General features: G+C 49.6%; 1 protein-coding gene across 1 annotated transcript in view; it reads right to left on the bottom strand.

Moving 5' to 3' along the window:
• Positions 1–16,024, bottom strand: part of LOC122540570 (rho guanine nucleotide exchange factor 12-like) — a 78,315-nt gene extending 62,291 nt beyond the window's left edge. The window contains exons 1-3 of the mRNA XM_087976271.1: positions 15,863–16,024; positions 12,189–12,236; positions 179–369 (exon numbers count right to left, since the gene is read on the bottom strand). Coding sequence (XP_087832397.1) covers positions 179–369; positions 12,189–12,236; positions 15,863–15,972 — 349 coding nt within the window. The 5' untranslated portion in view covers positions 15,973–16,024. The remainder of the gene's footprint in view (positions 1–178; positions 370–12,188; positions 12,237–15,862) is intronic.
• Between the last annotated feature and the right edge of the window lie 1,989 nt (positions 16,025–18,013).

Here is an 18,013-nt window from a genome sequence, read left to right on the forward strand (position 1 = left end):
CACTCCTGGCATTGCACTTTCCCAAACCCAGAAAGCTCTTGAGATGACCTTCAGCCTATTCCAAGTACCCACACCATCAACCTACCTTCCCCTGAACCCCATTACCTCAAGACACTCCCTATGCACTCACCACCCTCTCAAACTCAAGAGAGACTCCTGACAATTCTGACTATCTTACCATTAATAACTTCCTGCCGCTTGATCTCATGTGGTTTCAGGCCAGACAGGATGTCCTGGCTCACCAGTTGCTGCCAATTAGCTGGGTCTTGCTCCACATCTGATAGGTGCATTTGATCTTCATCTGTCTGAGCCAGGCACTGGCTTTGAGAAGTTGGCTCAGTCCAAGCTCCATAACCATGACCATCCATTCTGAAAAAAACCCATCACAAACATTACATTCAATATGGCAATTCCAAAATCTCTCAGCTCTCAGAAAAAAATTCCCTCATCACACTCGTGAAAGGACAACTCAATTTTTAAACAACCTCCTCTAATTCTGGACTCACCCACAAGAGGAAACATCTTTTCCATGTCTGTCTTGTCAAGACCACTCAATCTTATGCAGTAGACTTCAATCACTCTTATAAACTTCGGTGGCAACAAGCCCGATCTGTCCAATTTTGCCTCCTAAGACAACCCACTCATTCCAGGGATCAATCTCAAAATTCTTCTGAACCATCTTCAATACATTTACATCCTTCCTTAAATATGGAAGAACAAAACTACACGGTATTTGAAATGTGGTCTCACAACTATATTATGTAACTAAAATACAACACCCATACTTTTACATGCAATTCCTCTTGTAATAAAGGTCAGCATTCCATTAACCTCCTTGACTACATGCTGTTCCTGTGTATTAACTTTTTAAGACTTTAAGATCCCTCAGAATTCTGCAGTCCTTCCCATTCATAACTCTTCCTGCCATAGTGAAGAATTTCACATTTTCCTACATTATACTTTGTCTGAGATTTTTGTCCTCTCAACCTATTTATATTATTTGCTAACATAATTTATATATTTATATTATTTGCTAACAGTATTTCTCACCTATCTTGGTATCATCTTCAAATTTAGCTCCCGTGCTTTTGCTCCTTCATGTGAGATAGAATTGTACAAAGCTGAGTTCCCAGCGCAGACCCCTGCAAGACCCCATTCGCCACAGTCTGCCAATCAAGATACGACCTATTTCTGCCAGCCAACAAGCCAATTTTCTACCCAAGATAATCAAGATAGGAGCTTCAACTTGGTGCAGTAATCTTTGACTTTGGCAGCAAATACATCTATAGGGCTCCCCTTTATCCACAGCACATCGTCCTCCTCCAAAGGATTCTTACAAATTCATTAAATATGATTTCCCTTTGACAAACAAAGCCAACATAATTGACAAGCTTCTTTTCTCAATATGCCCAGCCTAAAAGGTTCATTCTAATCCTTTACCTAAGACACTTGTCAAACTAACTGGTTTATAGTTTCTGTTCAGTGCCTCCTTCTCTTCCTCGAATAGAGATTTTACATATGTTACTTCCTGGTGTAAAGGAATCTTTCCTGCATTGAGGGAAGTTTAAAAATTATAATTACCACATCTGCTCACTCATCAGTAATCTCTGTTAAGACCTTAGGATGAAATCCATCAGGACCAAGGCACTTGCCAGCCCATAGCCCCAATCTTGCTCAGTACTCCCCCCCTCATGATTGTATTTTCAATAAGGTTCCTCTCTCCCTTGCACCTGATTTACAGATCTTACTGAGAGTTTTCTTGTATCATAGAAACATAGAGGATAAGAGAAGTAGGCCATTCAAACTTATAGGCCTGTTCCGTCATTCAACAGAATCACAGCTGAACATCGAGCTCAATCCTACCTTTCCCTATATCCCTTGATCCCTTTAGTCACAAGAGCTATATCTACCTCCTTCAGGAAAACACAATACTTTGGCCACAAACACTTTCTGTTGTAGAGACCTACTATTCTGAGTGAAGATATTTCACCTCACTGCAAACCTGAAATGTTTTCTCTTTCCCCATAAACTATGATTTCTGGTTCTGGACTCCCAACCATCGGGAATAACCTTTCTGCATCTAATTGATTTAGTTGTGTTTCACTTTTATCCTAAACATTCCAGTTCATTCCAGTTCCCACACCCGCACAGTTGCCGTTATTAGAGTTTTAACCCAATTTTCTCCCTTTAAAGCTGAATGCAAAAGTCAATCGCATTGTAGTATTATAGTGACACCAGTACTGTACCCCAGTGTTATACAGTGACAGACCCGTCCCCACCAGTACGGTACCCCAGTGTTATACAGTGACAGACCCGTCCCCACCAGTACTGTACCCCAGTGTTATACAGGGACAGACCTGCCCCCACCAGTACTGTACCCCAGTGTTATACAGGGACAGACCTGCCCCCACCAGTACTGTACCCCAGTGTTATACAGGGACAGACCTGTCCCCACCAGTACTGTACCCCAGTGTTATACAGGGACAGACCTGTCCCCACCAGTACTGTACCCCAGTGTTATACAGGGACAGACCTGTCCCCACCAGTACTGTACCCCAGTGTTATACAGGGACAGACCTGTCCCCACCAGCACTGTACCGCAGTGTTATACAGGGACAGACCTGTCCCCACCAGTACTGTACCCCAGTGTTATAGTGACAGACCTGTCCCCACCAGTATTGTACCCCAGTGTTATACAGGGCAGACCTGTCCCCACCAGTACTGTATCCCAGTGTTATAGTGACAGACCTGTCCACACCAATACTGTACCCCAGTGTTATACAGGGACAGACCTGCCACCACCAGTACTGTATCCCAGTGGTATACAGGGACAGACCTGTCCCCACCAGTACTGTACCCCAGTGTTATACAGGGACAGACCTGTCCCCACCAGCACTGTATCCCAGTGTTATACAGGGACAGACCTGTCCCCACCAGCACTGTACCCCAGTGTTATACAGGGACAGACCTGTCCCCACCGGTACTGTACCCCAGTGTTATACAGGGACAGACCTGTCCCCACCGGTACTGTACCCCAGTGTTATACAAGGACAGACCTGCCACCACCAGTACTGTACCCCAGTGTTATACAGGGACAGACCTGTCCCCACCAGTACTGTACCCCAGTGTTATACAGGGACAGACCTGTCCCCACCAGTACTGTACCCCAGTGTTATACAGGGACAGACCTGTCCCCACCAGTACTGTACCCCAGTGTTATACAGGGACAGACCTGTCCCCACCAGTACTGTACCCCAGTGTTATACAGGGACAGACCTGTCCCCACCAGTACTGTACCCCAGTGTTATACAGGGACAGACCTGCCCCCACCAGTACTGTACCCCAGTGTAATACAGGGACAGACCTGCCCCCACCAGTACTGTACCCCAGTGTTATACAGGGACAGACCTGTCCCCACCGGTACTGTACCCCAGTGTTATACAGGGACAGACCTGCCACCACCAGTACTGTACCCCAGTGTAATACAGGGACAGACCTGCCCCCACCAGTACTGTACCCCAGTGTTATACAGGGACAGACCTGTCCCCACCGGTACTGTACCCCAGTGTTATACAGGGACAGACCTGTCCCCACCAGTACTGTACCCCAGTGTAATACAGGGACAGACCTGCCCCCACCAGTACTGTACCCCAGTGTTATACAGGGACAGACCTGTCCCCACCGGTACTGTACCCCAGTGTTATACAGGGACAGACCTGCCACCACCAGTACTGTACCCCAGTGTTATACAGGGACAGACCTGTCCCCACCAGTACTGTACCCCAGTGTTATAGTGACAGACCTGTCCCCACCAGCACTGTACCCCAGTGTTATACAGGGACAGACCTGTCCCCACCAGTACTGTACCCCAGTGTTATACAGGGACAGACCTGTCCCCACCAGTACTGTACCCCAGTGTTATACAGGGACAGACCTGTCCCCACCAGTACTGTACCCCAGTGTTAGACAGGGACAGACCTGTCCCCACCAGAACTGTACCCCTTTCAACTCCCCCTCCCACTCCACCGAGGATATGCAGGTCATTGGACTCATCCACCGCCAAACCACAACAACGCGACGGTCGGAGGAGGAGCGTCTTATCTTCTGACTGGGAACCCTCCAACCACAGGGGATGAACTTGGACTTCACCAGTTTCTTCATCCCCCCTCCCCCCACCTTGTCTCAGCCGAATCCCTCCAGCCCGGCACCGCCTTCCTGACCTGCAGTCTTCTTCTTGACCTCTCCGCCTCCACCCTACTCCGACCTATCACCCTCACCTTGACCTCTTTCCACCTATCACATTTCCAACGCCCCTCCTCCAAGTCCCTCCTCCCTACCTTTTATCTTCTCCTGCTGAACACTCTCTGCTCATTCCTGAAGAAGTGCATGTGCCCGAAACTTCGAATCTTCTGTTCCCTAGATGCTGCCTGACCTGCTGTGCTGTTCCAGCAATAAAGTTTCAGCTTTGATCTCCAGCGTCTGCAGACCTCACTTTCTCCTCCTTATACAGGGACAGACCTGTCCCCACCAGGACTGTACCCCAGTGTTATAGTGACAGACCTGTCCCCACCAGCACTGTATCCCAGTGTTATACAGAGACAGACCTGTCCCCACCAGTACTGTACCCCAGTGTTATAGTGACAGACCTGCCCCCACCAGAACTGTACCCCAGTGTTATACAGAGACAGACTTGTCCCCACCAGTACTGTACCCCAGTATTATAGTGACAGACCTGTCCCCACCAGTACTGTACCCCAATATTATAGTGACAGACCTGTCCCCACCAGTACTGTACCCCAGTGTTATAGTGACAGACCTGTCCCCACCAGTACTGTACCCCAGTGTTATAGTGACAGACCTGTCCCCACCAGTACTGTACCCCAGTGTTATAGTGACAGACCTGTCTCCATCAGTACTGAACCCCAGTGTTATACAGGGACAGACCTGTCCCCACCAGTACTGTACCCCAGTGTTATATTAACACACCTGTTCCCACCAGTATTGTACCCCTGTGTTATACAGGGCAGACCTGTCCCCACCAGTACTGTACCCCAGTGTTATAGTGACAGACCTGTCCCCACCAGTACTGTACCCCAGTGTTATACAGAGAGACCTGTCCCCACTCGTACTGTACCCCAGTGTTATAGTGACAGACCTGTCCCCATCAGTACTGTATCCCAGTGTTATACAGTGACAGACCTGTCCCCACCAGTACTGTACCCCAGTGTTATAGTGACAGACCTGTCCCCATCAGTACTGTATCCCAGTGTTATACAGTGACAGACCTGTCCCCACCAGTACTGTACCCCAGTGTTATAGTGACAGACCTATCCCCACCGGTACTGTACCCCAGTATTATAGTGACAGACCTGTCCCCACCAAAACCATACCCCAGTGTTATAGTGACAGACCTGTCCCCACCAGTACTGTACCCCAGTGTTATAGTGACAGACCTGTCGCCACCAGTACTGAACCCCAGTGTTATACAGGGCAGACCTGTCCCCACCAGTACTGTATCCCAGTGTTTTAGTGACAGACCTGTCCACACCAATACTGTACCCCAGTGTTATACAGGGACAGACCTGTCCCCACCAGTACTATACCCCAGTGTTATAGTGACAGACCTGTCCCAATCGTACTGTACCCCAGTGTTATAGTGACAGACCTGTCCCCACCAGTACTGTACCCGAGTATTATAGTGAAAGACCTGTCCCCACCAGTACTGTACCCCAGTGTTATAGTGACAGACCTGCCCCACCAGTACTGTACCCTAGTATTATACAGGGACAGACCTGTCCCCACCAGTACTGTACCCCAGTGTTATAGTGACAGACCTGTCCCCACCAGTACTGTACCCCAGTGTTATAGTGACAGACCTGTCCCCACCAGTACTGTACCCCAGTGTTATAGTGACAGACCTGTCCCCACCAGTACTGTACCCCAGAGTTATAGTGACAGACCTGTCCCCACCAGTACTGTACCCCAGAGTTATAGTGACAGACCTGTCCCCACCACTACTATACCCCAGTGTTATAAACTGACAGACCTGTCCCCACCAGTACTGTACCCCAGTGTTATACACTGACAGACCTGTCTCCACCAGTACTGTACCCCAGTGTTATAGTGACAGACCTGTCCCCACCAGTACTGAACCCCAGTGTTATACAGGGACAGACCTGTCCCCACCAGTACTGTACCCCAGTGTTATAGTGACAGACCTGTCCCCACCAGTACTGTACCCCAGTGTTATACAGGGACATACCTGTCCCCACCAGTACTGTACCCCACTGTTATAGTGACAGACCTGTCCCCACCAGTATTGTACCCCAGTGGTATACAGGGACAGACCTGTCCCCACCAATACTGTACCCCAGTGGTATACAGGGACAGACCTGTCCCCACCAATACTGTACCCCAGTGTTATAGTGACAGACCTGTCTCCACCAGTACTGTACCCCAGTGTTATAAACTGACAGACCTGTCCCCACCAGTACTGTACCCCAGTGTTATACACTGACAGACCTGTCTCCACCAGTACTGTACCCCAGTGTTATAGTGACAGACCTGTCCCCACCAGTACTGAACCCCAGTGTTATACAGGGACAGACCTGTCCCCACCAGTACTGTACCCCAGTGTTATAGTGACAGACCTGTCCCCACCAGTACTGTACCCCAGTGTTATACAGGGACAGACCTGCCACCACCAGTACTGTACCCCAGTGTAATACAGGGACAGACCTGCCCCCACCAGTACTGTACCCCAGTGTTATACAGGGACAGACCTGTCCCCACCGGTACTGTACCCCAGTGTTATACAGGGACAGACCTGTCCCCACCAGTACTGTACCCCAGTGTAATACAGGGACAGACCTGCCCCCACCAGTACTGTACCCCAGTGTTATACAGGGACAGACCTGTCCCCACCGGTACTGTACCCCAGTGTTATACAGGGACAGACCTGTCCCCACCAGTACTGTACCCCAGTGTAATACAGGGACAGACCTGCCCCCACCAGTACTGTACCCCAGTGTTATACAGGGACAGACCTGTCCCCACCGGTACTGTACCCCAGTGTTATACAGGGACAGACCTGCCACCACCAGTACTGTACCCCAGTGTTATACAGGGACAGACCTGTCCCCACCAGTACTGTACCCCAGTGTTATAGTGACAGACCTGTCCCCACCAGCACTGTACCCCAGTGTTATACAGGGACAGACCTGTCCCCACCAGTACTGTACCCCAGTGTTATACAGGGACAGACCTGTCCCCACCAGTACTGTACCCCAGTGTTATACAGGGACAGACCTGTCCCCACCAGTACTGTACCCCAGTGTTAGACAGGGACAGACCTGTCCCCACCAGTACTGTACCCCAGTGTTAGACAGGGACAGACCTGTCCCCACCAGAACTGTACCCCTTTCAACTCCCCCTCCCACTCCACCGAGGATATGCAGGTCATTGGACTCATCCACCGCCAAACCACAACAACGCGACGGTCGGAGGAGGAGCGTCTTATCTTCTGACTGGGAACCCTCCAACCACAGGGGATGAACTTGGACTTCACCAGTTTCTTCATCCCCCCTCCCCCCACCTTGTCTCAGCCGAATCCCTCCAGCCCGGCACCGCCTTCCTGACCTGCAGTCTTCTTCTTGACCTCTCCGCCTCCACCCTACTCCGACCTATCACCCTCACCTTGACCTCTTTCCACCTATCACATTTCCAACGCCCCTCCTCCAAGTCCCTCCTCCCTACCTTTTATCTTCTCCTGCTGAACACTCTCTGCTCATTCCTGAAGAAGTGCATGTGCCCGAAACTTCGAATCTTCTGTTCCCTAGATGCTGCCTGACCTGCTGTGCTGTTCCAGCAATAAAGTTTCAGCTTTGATCTCCAGCGTCTGCAGACCTCACTTTCTCCTCCTTATACAGGGACAGACCTGTCCCCACCAGGACTGTACCCCAGTGTTATAGTGACAGACCTGTCCCCACCAGCACTGTATCCCAGTGTTATACAGAGACAGACCTGTCCCCACCAGTACTGTACCCCAGTGTTATAGTGACAGACCTGTCCCCACCAGTACTGAACCCCAGTGTTATACAGGGACAGACCTGTCCCCACCAGTACTGTACCCCAGTATTATAGTGACAGACCTGTCCCCACCAGTACTGTACCCCAATATTATAGTGACAGACCTGTCCCCACCAGTACTGTATCCCAGTGTTATACAGTGACAGACCTATCCCCACCGGTACTGTACCCCAGTATTATAGTGACAGACCTGTCCCCACCAAAGCCATACCCCAGTGTTATAGTGACAGACCTGTCCCCAACAGTACTGTACCCCAGTGTTATAGTGACAGACCTGTCTCCACCAGTACTGAACCCCAGTGTTATACAGGGCAGACCTGTCCCCACCAGTACTGTATCCCAGTGTTTTAGTGACAGACCTGTCCACACCAATACTGTACCCCAGTGTTATACAGGGACAGACCTGTCCCCACCAGTACTGTACCCCAGTGTTATAGTGACAGACCTGTCCCCACCAGTACTGTACCCCAGTGTTATAGTGACAGACCTGTCTCCATCAGTACTGAACCCCAGTGTTATACAGGGACAGACCTGTCCCCACCAGTACTGTACCCCAGTGTTATATTAACACACCTGTTCCCACCAGTATTGTACCCCTGTGTTATACAGGGCAGACCTGTCCCCACCAGTACTGTACCCCAGTGTTATAGTGACAGACCTGTCCCCACCAGTACTGTACCCCAGTGTTATACAGAGAGACCTGTCCCCACTCGTACTGTACCCCAGTGTTATAGTGACAGACCTGTCCCCATCAGTACTGTATCCCAGTGTTATACAGTGACAGACCTGTCCCCACCAGTACTGTACCCCAGTGTTATAGTGACAGACCTGTCCCCATCAGTACTGTATCCCAGTGTTATACAGTGACAGACCTGTCCCCACCAGTACTGTACCCCAGTGTTATAGTGACAGACCTATCCCCACCGGTACTGTACCCCAGTATTATAGTGACAGACCTGTCCCCACCAAAACCATACCCCAGTGTTATAGTAACAGACCTGTCCCCACCAGTACTGTACCCCAGTGTTATAGTGACAGACCTGTCTCCACCAGTACTGAACCCCAGTGTTATACAGGGCAGACCTGTCCCCACCAGTACTGTATCCCAGTGTTTTAGTGACAGACCTGTCCACACCAATACTGTACCCCAGTGTTATACAGGGACAGACCTGTCCCCACCAGTACTATACCCCAGTGTTATAGTGACAGACCTGTCCCAATCGTACTGTACCCCAGTGTTATAGTGACAGACCTGTCCCCACCAGTACTGTACCCGAGTATTATAGTGAAAGACCTGTCCCCACCAGTACTGTACCCCAGTGTTATAGTGACAGACCTGCCCCACCAGTACTGTACCCTAGTATTATACAGGGACAGACCTGTCCCCACCAGTACTGTACCCCAGTGTTATAGTGACAGACCTTTCCCCACCAGTACTGTACCCCAGTGTTATAGTGACAGACCTGTCCCCACCAGTACTGTACCCCAGTGTTATAGTGACAGACCTGTCCCCACCAGTACTGTACCCCAGAGTTATAGTGACAGACCTGTCCCCACCAGTACTGTACCCCAGAGTTATAGTGACAGACCTGTCCCCACCACTACTATACCCCAGTGTTATAAACTGACAGACCTGTCCCCACCAGTACTGTACCCCAGTGTTATACACTGACAGACCTGTCTCCACCAGTACTGTACCCCAGTGTTATAGTGACAGACCTGTCCCCACCAGTACTGAACCCCAGTGTTATACAGGGACAGACCTGTCCCCACCAGTACTGTACCCCAGTGTTATAGTGACAGACCTGTCCCCACCAGTACTGTACCCCAGTGTTATACAGGGACATACCTGTCCCCACCAGTACTGTACCCCACTGTTATAGTGACAGACCTGTCCCCACCAGTATTGTACCCCAGTGGTATACAGGGACAGACCTGTCCCCACCAGTACTGAACCCCAGTGTTATACAGGGACAGACCTGTCCCCACCAGTACTGTACCCCAGTGTTATAGTGACAGACCTGTCCCCACCAGTACTGTACCCCAGTGTTATACAGGGACATACCTGTCCCCACCAGTACTGTACCCCACTGTTATAGTGACAGACCTGTCCCCACCAGTATTGTACCCCAGTGGTATACAGGGACAGACCTGTCCCCACCAATACTGTACCCCAGTGGTATACAGGGACAGACCTGTCCCCACCAATACTGTACCCCAGTGTTATAGTGACAGACCTGTCTCCACCAGTACTGTACCCCAGTGTTATAGTGACAGACCTGTCCCCACCAGTATTGTATCCCAGTGTTATACAGGGCAGACCTGTCCCCATCAGTACTGTATCCCAGTGTTCTAGTGACAGACCTGTCCACACTAATACAGTACCCCAGTGTTATACAGGGACAGACCTGCCACCACCAGTACTGTACCCCAGTGGTATACAGAGACATACCTGTCCCCACCAGTACTGTACCCCAGTGTTATAGTGACAGACCTGTCCCCACCAGTACTGAACCCCAGTGTTATACAGGGACATACCTGTCCCCACCAGTACTGTACCCCAGTGTTATAGTGACAGACCTGTCCCCACCAGTATTGTACCCCAGTGTTATACAGGGCAGACCTGTCTCCACCAGTACTGTACCCCAGTGTTATAGTGACAGACCTGTCCCCACCAGTACTGAACCCCAGTGTTATACAGGGACAGACCTGTCCCCACCAGTACTGTACCCCAGTGTTATAGTGACAGACCTGTCCCCACCAGTACTGTACCCCAGTGTTATACAGGGACATACCTGTCCCCACCAGTACTGTACCCCACTGTTATAGTGACAGACCTGTCCCCACCAGTATTGTACCCCAGTGGTATACAGGGACAGACCTGTCCCCACCAATACTGTACCCCAGTGGTATACAGGGACAGACCTGTCCCCACCAATACTGTACCCCAGTGTTATAGTGACAGACCTGTCTCCACCAGTACTGTACCCCAGTGTTATAGTGACAGACCTGTCCCCACCAGTATTGTATCCCAGTGTTATACAGGGCAGACCTGTCCCCATCAGTACTGTATCCCAGTGTTCTAGTGACAGACCTGTCCACACTAATACAGTACCCCAGTGTTATACAGGGACAGACCTGCCACCACCAGTACTGTACCCCAGTGGTATACAGAGACATACCTGTCCCCACCAGTACTGTACCCCAGTGTTATAGTGACAGACCTGTCCCCACCAGTACTGAACCCTAGTGTTATACAGGGACATACCTGTCCCCACCAGTACTGTACCCCAGTGTTATAGTGACAGACCTGTCCCCACCAGTATTGTACCCCAGTGTTATACAGGGCAGACCTGTCCCCACCAGTACTGTATCCCAGTGTTATAGTGACAGTCCTGTCCACACCAATACTGTACCCCAGTGTTATACAGGGACAGACCTGTCCCCACCAATACTGTACCCCGGTGGTATACAGTGTCAGGCTTGTAACCCACTAGTTCTGTACCCCAGTGGTATACAGGGACAAACCTGTCCGCACCAGTACTGTACCGCAGTGTTATACAGTGTCAGGCCTGTAACCCACCAGTACTATACCCCAGTGTTATACAGGGACAGACTGTAACCCACCAGTACTGTACCCCAGTGTTATACAGGGACAGACCTGTACCTACACCAGTACTGTACCTCAGTGTTATACAGGGACAGACCTGTAACCCACCAGTACTGTACCCTAGTGTTATACAGGGACAGACCTGTAACCCACCAGTACTGTACCCCAGTGTTATACAGGGACAGACCTGTCCCTACCGGTACTGTACCCCAGTGTTATACAGAGACAGACTTGTCCCTACTGATACTGTGCCCCAGTGTTATACAGGGTACAGACCTGTCCCCCAGTTTGATAAAGCGACTGATCCGTACCTCCTGATGTTTGCAAAATTATGTTTGAGCTCAAAATTTACTTTGTACCTTACTCTCTAGCAGCCTCAGTGTGCACATTTCTGGCTCACTGGTTAATTCATACTCAAATTCAAACTCTGCCTATTCCACTTATTTCTCAATATTTGAGCATATCCCAACTTAGCCTCTTAGGTGCTCACCTGCGACCTGGTTTTGGTGTACATGGGGGCGTGGCTGTCTCCAGACTCCTGAAACACAAGAAAATTAACAATTTAGAAAACCTCAGCCCCAGCCTCTCCCTCATATTGAGCTCCTTCTCCTTCCCAATCAGCAAGGCGGCGATGGCCCAGTGGTATTATCACTAGACTATTAATCCAGAAACTAAGCTAATGTTCTGGGGACCTGGGGTCGAATCCTGCCACAGCAGGTGGTGGAATTTGAATTCAATAAATACTATCTGGAATTCAGAATCTATTGATGACCATGAAACCAATGCTGATTGTCAGAAAAACCAATCTGGTTAGTAACATTCTTCAGGAAAGGAAATTTACCAACCTCATCTGGTCTGGCCCGCACGTGACTCCAAACCCACAGCAATGTGGTTGATTCTCAATTGCCCACTGAAATGGCCTAGCAAGCCATTCAGTTGTAATAATTGTGACAAGGTCTCAAAGTAATGAATCTGGGCAGATCAACTGGCATTGACCTGAACATTGGAAAAGACACTAGCAGAATTAGCTCTGTCGATCCTGCAAAGTCCTCCCCACTAACACCTGGGGGCTAGTGTCAAAATTGGGACAGCTGTTTCACAGACTAGTCAAGCAACAGCCTGATACAGTCACACTCACAGACAATGTCCCAGACACGACCATCACCATCCCTGGATATGTCCTGTCGCACCGGCAAGACAGACTCAGCAGAGGTGGTGGCATAGTGGGATATAGTCAAGAGGGAGTTGTTCTGGGAGTCCTCAACACTGACTCCGAAACCCATGAAGTACAATGACTTCGGGTTAAATGTGGGTAAGGAAAGCTCCTGCTGATAACCATGTGCCATAGTCTCTCAGCTGATGAATCGATATTCCTCCACGGTCAACAGCATTTACTGCAGCAAAAGCACAAATGTACTCTGGGTGGGGATTTTCAAAGTCCAACACCAAGAGTGGCTCAGCAGCAACACTACTGATCAGGCTCGTCGGGTCTAAAGGACGTAGCTGCTAGACTGGCTTTGCAGCAGGTGGTAAGGGAACCAAGAGAGAAAACCATACTTGGCTTTATCCATATCAATCAGCCGGCCACAGATGCATCAGTCCATCACAGCATCAGTAACAGTTCTTGTGGAGACGAAGTTCCACCTTCATATTGAGAGTGACCTCCATCATGTTCTGTGGCACTAACACTGTGCTCAATGGGACAGACTTTGAAAACGATCTAGCAACTGAAGACTGGGCATCCATGAGGCACTGTGGACCACCAGCAGCAGAATTATACTCTAGCACAATCTGTAACCTTATGGCCCAGCATATCCTCTACTCAACTACTACCATCAAGCCAGGGGATGTACCCTGGTTCAATGGAGACTGCAGGAGGGCCTGCCAGGAACAGCACCAGGCATACCTAAAAATGAGTTGTCAACCTGGTGAAGCTACCAAACAGGACTACTTGGATGCCAAACAGTATAAGCAGCAAGTGATAGACAGCTAAGTGATCCCACAACCAACAAGTCAGATACAAGCTCTGGGAGAAAAAGTGAGGACTGCAGATGCCAGAGATCAGTGTCAAAAAGTGGGGTGCTGGGAAAGCACAAGTGGTCAGGCAGCATCCGAGGAGCAGGAGAGTCAACGTTTTGAACGTAAACTCATCAGGAATGTGAAGAGCTTATGCTCGAAACATTGACTCTCATGCTCCTCGAATGCTGCCTGACCAATTGTGCTTTTCCAGCAGATTTAACCTCTGCAGTCTTGTCACATCCAGTCATGAATGGTGGTGGACAATTAAGCAGCTCACTGGAGGAGGAGGTTCCACAAATATCCCTATTCCCAATGATGGAAGAGCCCAGCACATCACTGCAAAAGACAGGACTCTAGCATCCGCAGCAATCTTCAGCCAGAAATGCCGGGTGGATGATCCATCTCAACCTCCAGCAGTGGTCCCCAACATTACAGATACCAGTCTTCAGCCAATTTGATTCACTCCACACAATACCAAGAAATGGTTGGAGACAATGGATACTGCAAAGGCTACGGGCCCTGACAATATTCCAGCAATTGCACTGAAGCCTTGTGCTCCAGAACTTGTCGCTCCCCTAGCCAAGCTGTTCCTGTACACAGTTATGATACTGGCATCTACCCAACAACATGGAAAATTGCCCAGGTATGTTCTGTACATAAAAAGCCAGACAAATCCAATCCAGGCAATTCCTGTCCTATCAGTCTACGCTCAATCATCAGTAAAATGACAGAAGGTGTCATCAACAGTGCTTATCAAGTAGCACCTGTTCAATGACACCCAGTTCGGGTTCCCCCAAGGCCACTCAACTTCTGACCTCATTACAGTCTTGGTTCAAAAATGGACAAAAGAGCTGAATTCCAGAGGAAAGGGGAGAGTGACAGCCATTGACATCAAAGCTGCATTCAACGGAGTGAGGCATCAAGGAGCCCTAGAAAATCTGGAATCAACAGGTATCGAGGAAAACCTCTCCACTTGTTAGAGTCATACTTGGCACATAAGAAGGTGGTTGTGGTTGGTGGAGGTCAGTTATCTCAGCTCCAGGACATCTCTGCAGGAGTTCCTCAGGGTAGTGTCCTAGGCCCAACCATCTTCAGTTGCTTCAGCAATAACCTTCCCTCCATCATAAGGTCAGAAGTGGGGATATTCGCCAATGATTGCACAATGTTCAACGCCATTTGCGACTCCTCAGATACTGAAGCAGTCCATATTCAAATGCAGCAAGATATGGACAATATCTAGAATTGGGCTGACTGGTGGCAAGTAACATTCATGTCACATAAATGCTAGGCAATGACAATCACCAATAAGAGACAACCTAATCATTGCCCCTTGATGCTCAGTGGGGTTACCATAACTGAATCCAACACTATCATCCTCCCTGGGGTTACCACTGACCAGAAACTCAACTGAACTCACCACAAACACAATGGCTACATTGTGGGACACAAGACAGGAATACTGCTGTGAGTAACTCACCTCCTGACTCCCCAAAGTGTACCCATCATCTACAAGGAACAAGTCCAGAGTATGACAGAATACTTCCTACTTGCCTGGATGAGTGCAGCCCCAACAACACTTGAAGCTTGACAACATCCAGGACAAAGCAGCCCAGTTGACTGGCACTCCATCACAAGCATCCATTTCCTCAGGAGCAACAGTGTGTACGATCTACAAGATGTACTGCAGAAATTCACCAACTATCCTCAGACAGCAACTTCCAAACCCATATCCACTTACACCTAAAAGGACAAGAGCAGCAGATACATATGAACACCACCACCTTCAAGTTCCCCTCCAACCCTCTCCCCATCCTGATTTGGAAATATGTTGCCATTCCATCACTGTCATTGGGTCAAAATCCTGGAATTCCCTCCTTAAACCATTGAGAGTCAAGCCACAGGAGGTGAACTGCAGCAGTCAAAGGAGGCAGCCCAACACCACCTTCGAAAGGGCAACTTGGGATTGGTAGTAAATGGTGGCCCACAAACATGTAAATGAAAAATCCCTTGGGGCAAGCTCTTCGAACAGGGAGTGTTTGTATGAACACCTGATCCAGAGAGACCTGCTCCAGTTACTGAGTGAACTGAATATTGAGGCTACTCCCTCCCCCTTCCCAACTGGTGTGTAGCATCAGAGCCACTTACCTCTCTGACTCCCGATCTTCCTCCATCACCTGATCCAGGGCAAATGGAAAATCAAAGCTTGACTTTGGTATGGAACTGTTGCTGTCAATTGACAAATTGTCACCAGCCATCCTCAATGCAGCAGATGCTGCAGCTATAGGATCTGATATGTAGACAGAATCAGAGTCAACAGAACAGCAACAAACTATTCATCCTCTTCTACTTCATGTTGATGTTTACTTTCACAGGAGAATTGTTTTAATCCCATGGAGTGTGGAGATTTAATCAGTAATGAATAATGGATCATGGAAATAAGGCAGGAAAGTGAAGTTGCGAATTATCAAAATCAGCCATAAATCACACTGAATAGTGTAGGAGACTAAAGGGGCTGAATGGCCTACTTCTGCTCTTGATGCAGGTGGGAGGACAGAATCAGAGGGTGGGTAGAAAAAAAAATGGGCAGGATATAGGACAGGGAGAAAGTGAGGAGTGCAGATGCTGGGGATCAGAGTGGAGAGTGTGGTGCTTGAAATGCACAGCAGGTCAGGCAGTATCCGAGGAGCAGGAGAATCAACGTTGCAGGCATAAACCCTTCATCAGGAATGAGGCCTGTGGGCCGGGGGGCTGAGAGATAAATGGGAGGGGGCTAGGATTGGGGGAGTACTTGAGAATGCGATAAGTAGATGAAGGTGGGGGAGGTGGTGATAGGTCAGAGATGAGGGTGGAGCGGATAGGTGGGATAAGACTATGGACAGCTGAAGTTGCCCAGGTTTGGGACTGGGATAAGGTGGGGGATGGGGAAATGAGGAAACTGGTGAAATCCACATTGACCCCATGTGGTTGGAGGGCCACAAGGCGGAAGATGAGGTGTTCTTCCTCCAGGCGCTGGGTAGTTAGGGTTTGGCAATGGAGGAGACCCAGGACCTGCATATCCTTGACGGAGTGGGAGGGTGAGTTGAAGTGTTCAGCCATGGGGCGGTAGGGTTGGTTGGTTGGTGCGGCTGCCCCAGAGATGTTCTATGAAATGATCCACAAGTTGGTGTCCTGCCTCCCTGATGTAGAGAAGACCACATTTGTTGCAACGGATACAGTAGATGATGTGTGTGGAACCGCAGGTAAATCTCTGTCGGATGTGGAAGGATCCTTTGGGGACTTGGACAGAGGTGGAGGAGGTTTGGACACAGGTTTTGTGCTTCTTGCAGTGGCAGGAGAAGGTACCAGGAATGGGGAGTGGGGTGTGGGCTGGTGAAGGGGTCATGAATCTGACCAGGGAGTCAGGGAGGGAATAGTCTCTCCAAAACGCTGATACGAGTGGGCAGGGAAGGATATATAGATATATCGATATATCTCCGGTCGTGGGGTCCATTTGTAGGTGGCAGAAAGGGTGGAGGATGATGCAATGTATCCGGAGGTTGGTGGGGTGGAAGGTGAGGATCGAGGGGTTCTGTCCTTGTTGCATTGGGAGGGGTGGGGTTCAAACAGAGAGGTGCGGGAAATGGAGGAGATGTGCTGGAGGGCAACATTGACCATGTGGGAGCATGAAATTGCAGTCTTTGAAGGAGGCCATCTGCAATTTTCCAAGGTGGAATTGATCATCCTATAAACTGACGCGAAGCAGGCAGAGAAATTGGGAATAAGGGAAGGCTGGGTGGGGTGAGGGGGAGGTGAAGTGCAGGTAGCTGTGGGAGTCAATGGGTTTATCGTAGATGTCCATGGTTAGTCGGTCACTGGAGATGGAGAGGTCCAGGAAGGGGAGGGAGGTGTCCGAGATGGTCCAGTGAACTTGAAGTCAGGGTGAAAAGTGTTAGTGAAGTTGATAAACTGTTAAACCTCCTCGTGGAAGTACAAGATGGTGCCGATACAGTCATCGATGTAGCCGAATAAAAGGGATGGTGCTGGTGTAGCTTTGGAAGATGGCAGGCATAGCTGGGTCCTATGTGGGTATCCATGGCTACCCCTTTGGTTTGGAGGAAGTGGGAGGATTGGAAGGAGAAGCTGTTGAGGGTGAGGACCAGTTTGGCCAGGCGGATGAGGGTGTCAGTGGAAGGGTACTGGTTGGTACGGCCTGAGAGGAAGAAACGGAGGGCTTGGAGACCTTCATCATGGGGGATCGATGTGTACAGGGACTGGATGTCCATGGTGAAGTTGAGGCATTGAAGGCCAGGAAAACGA

The sequence above is a fragment of the Chiloscyllium plagiosum genome, unplaced genomic scaffold (assembly GCF_037043375.1).
Source record: "Chiloscyllium plagiosum isolate Xiang-an unplaced genomic scaffold, Cpla_swu_hap1 HiC_scaffold_29, whole genome shotgun sequence".
NCBI classification, from domain to species: Eukaryota; Metazoa; Chordata; class Chondrichthyes; order Orectolobiformes; family Hemiscylliidae; genus Chiloscyllium; species Chiloscyllium plagiosum.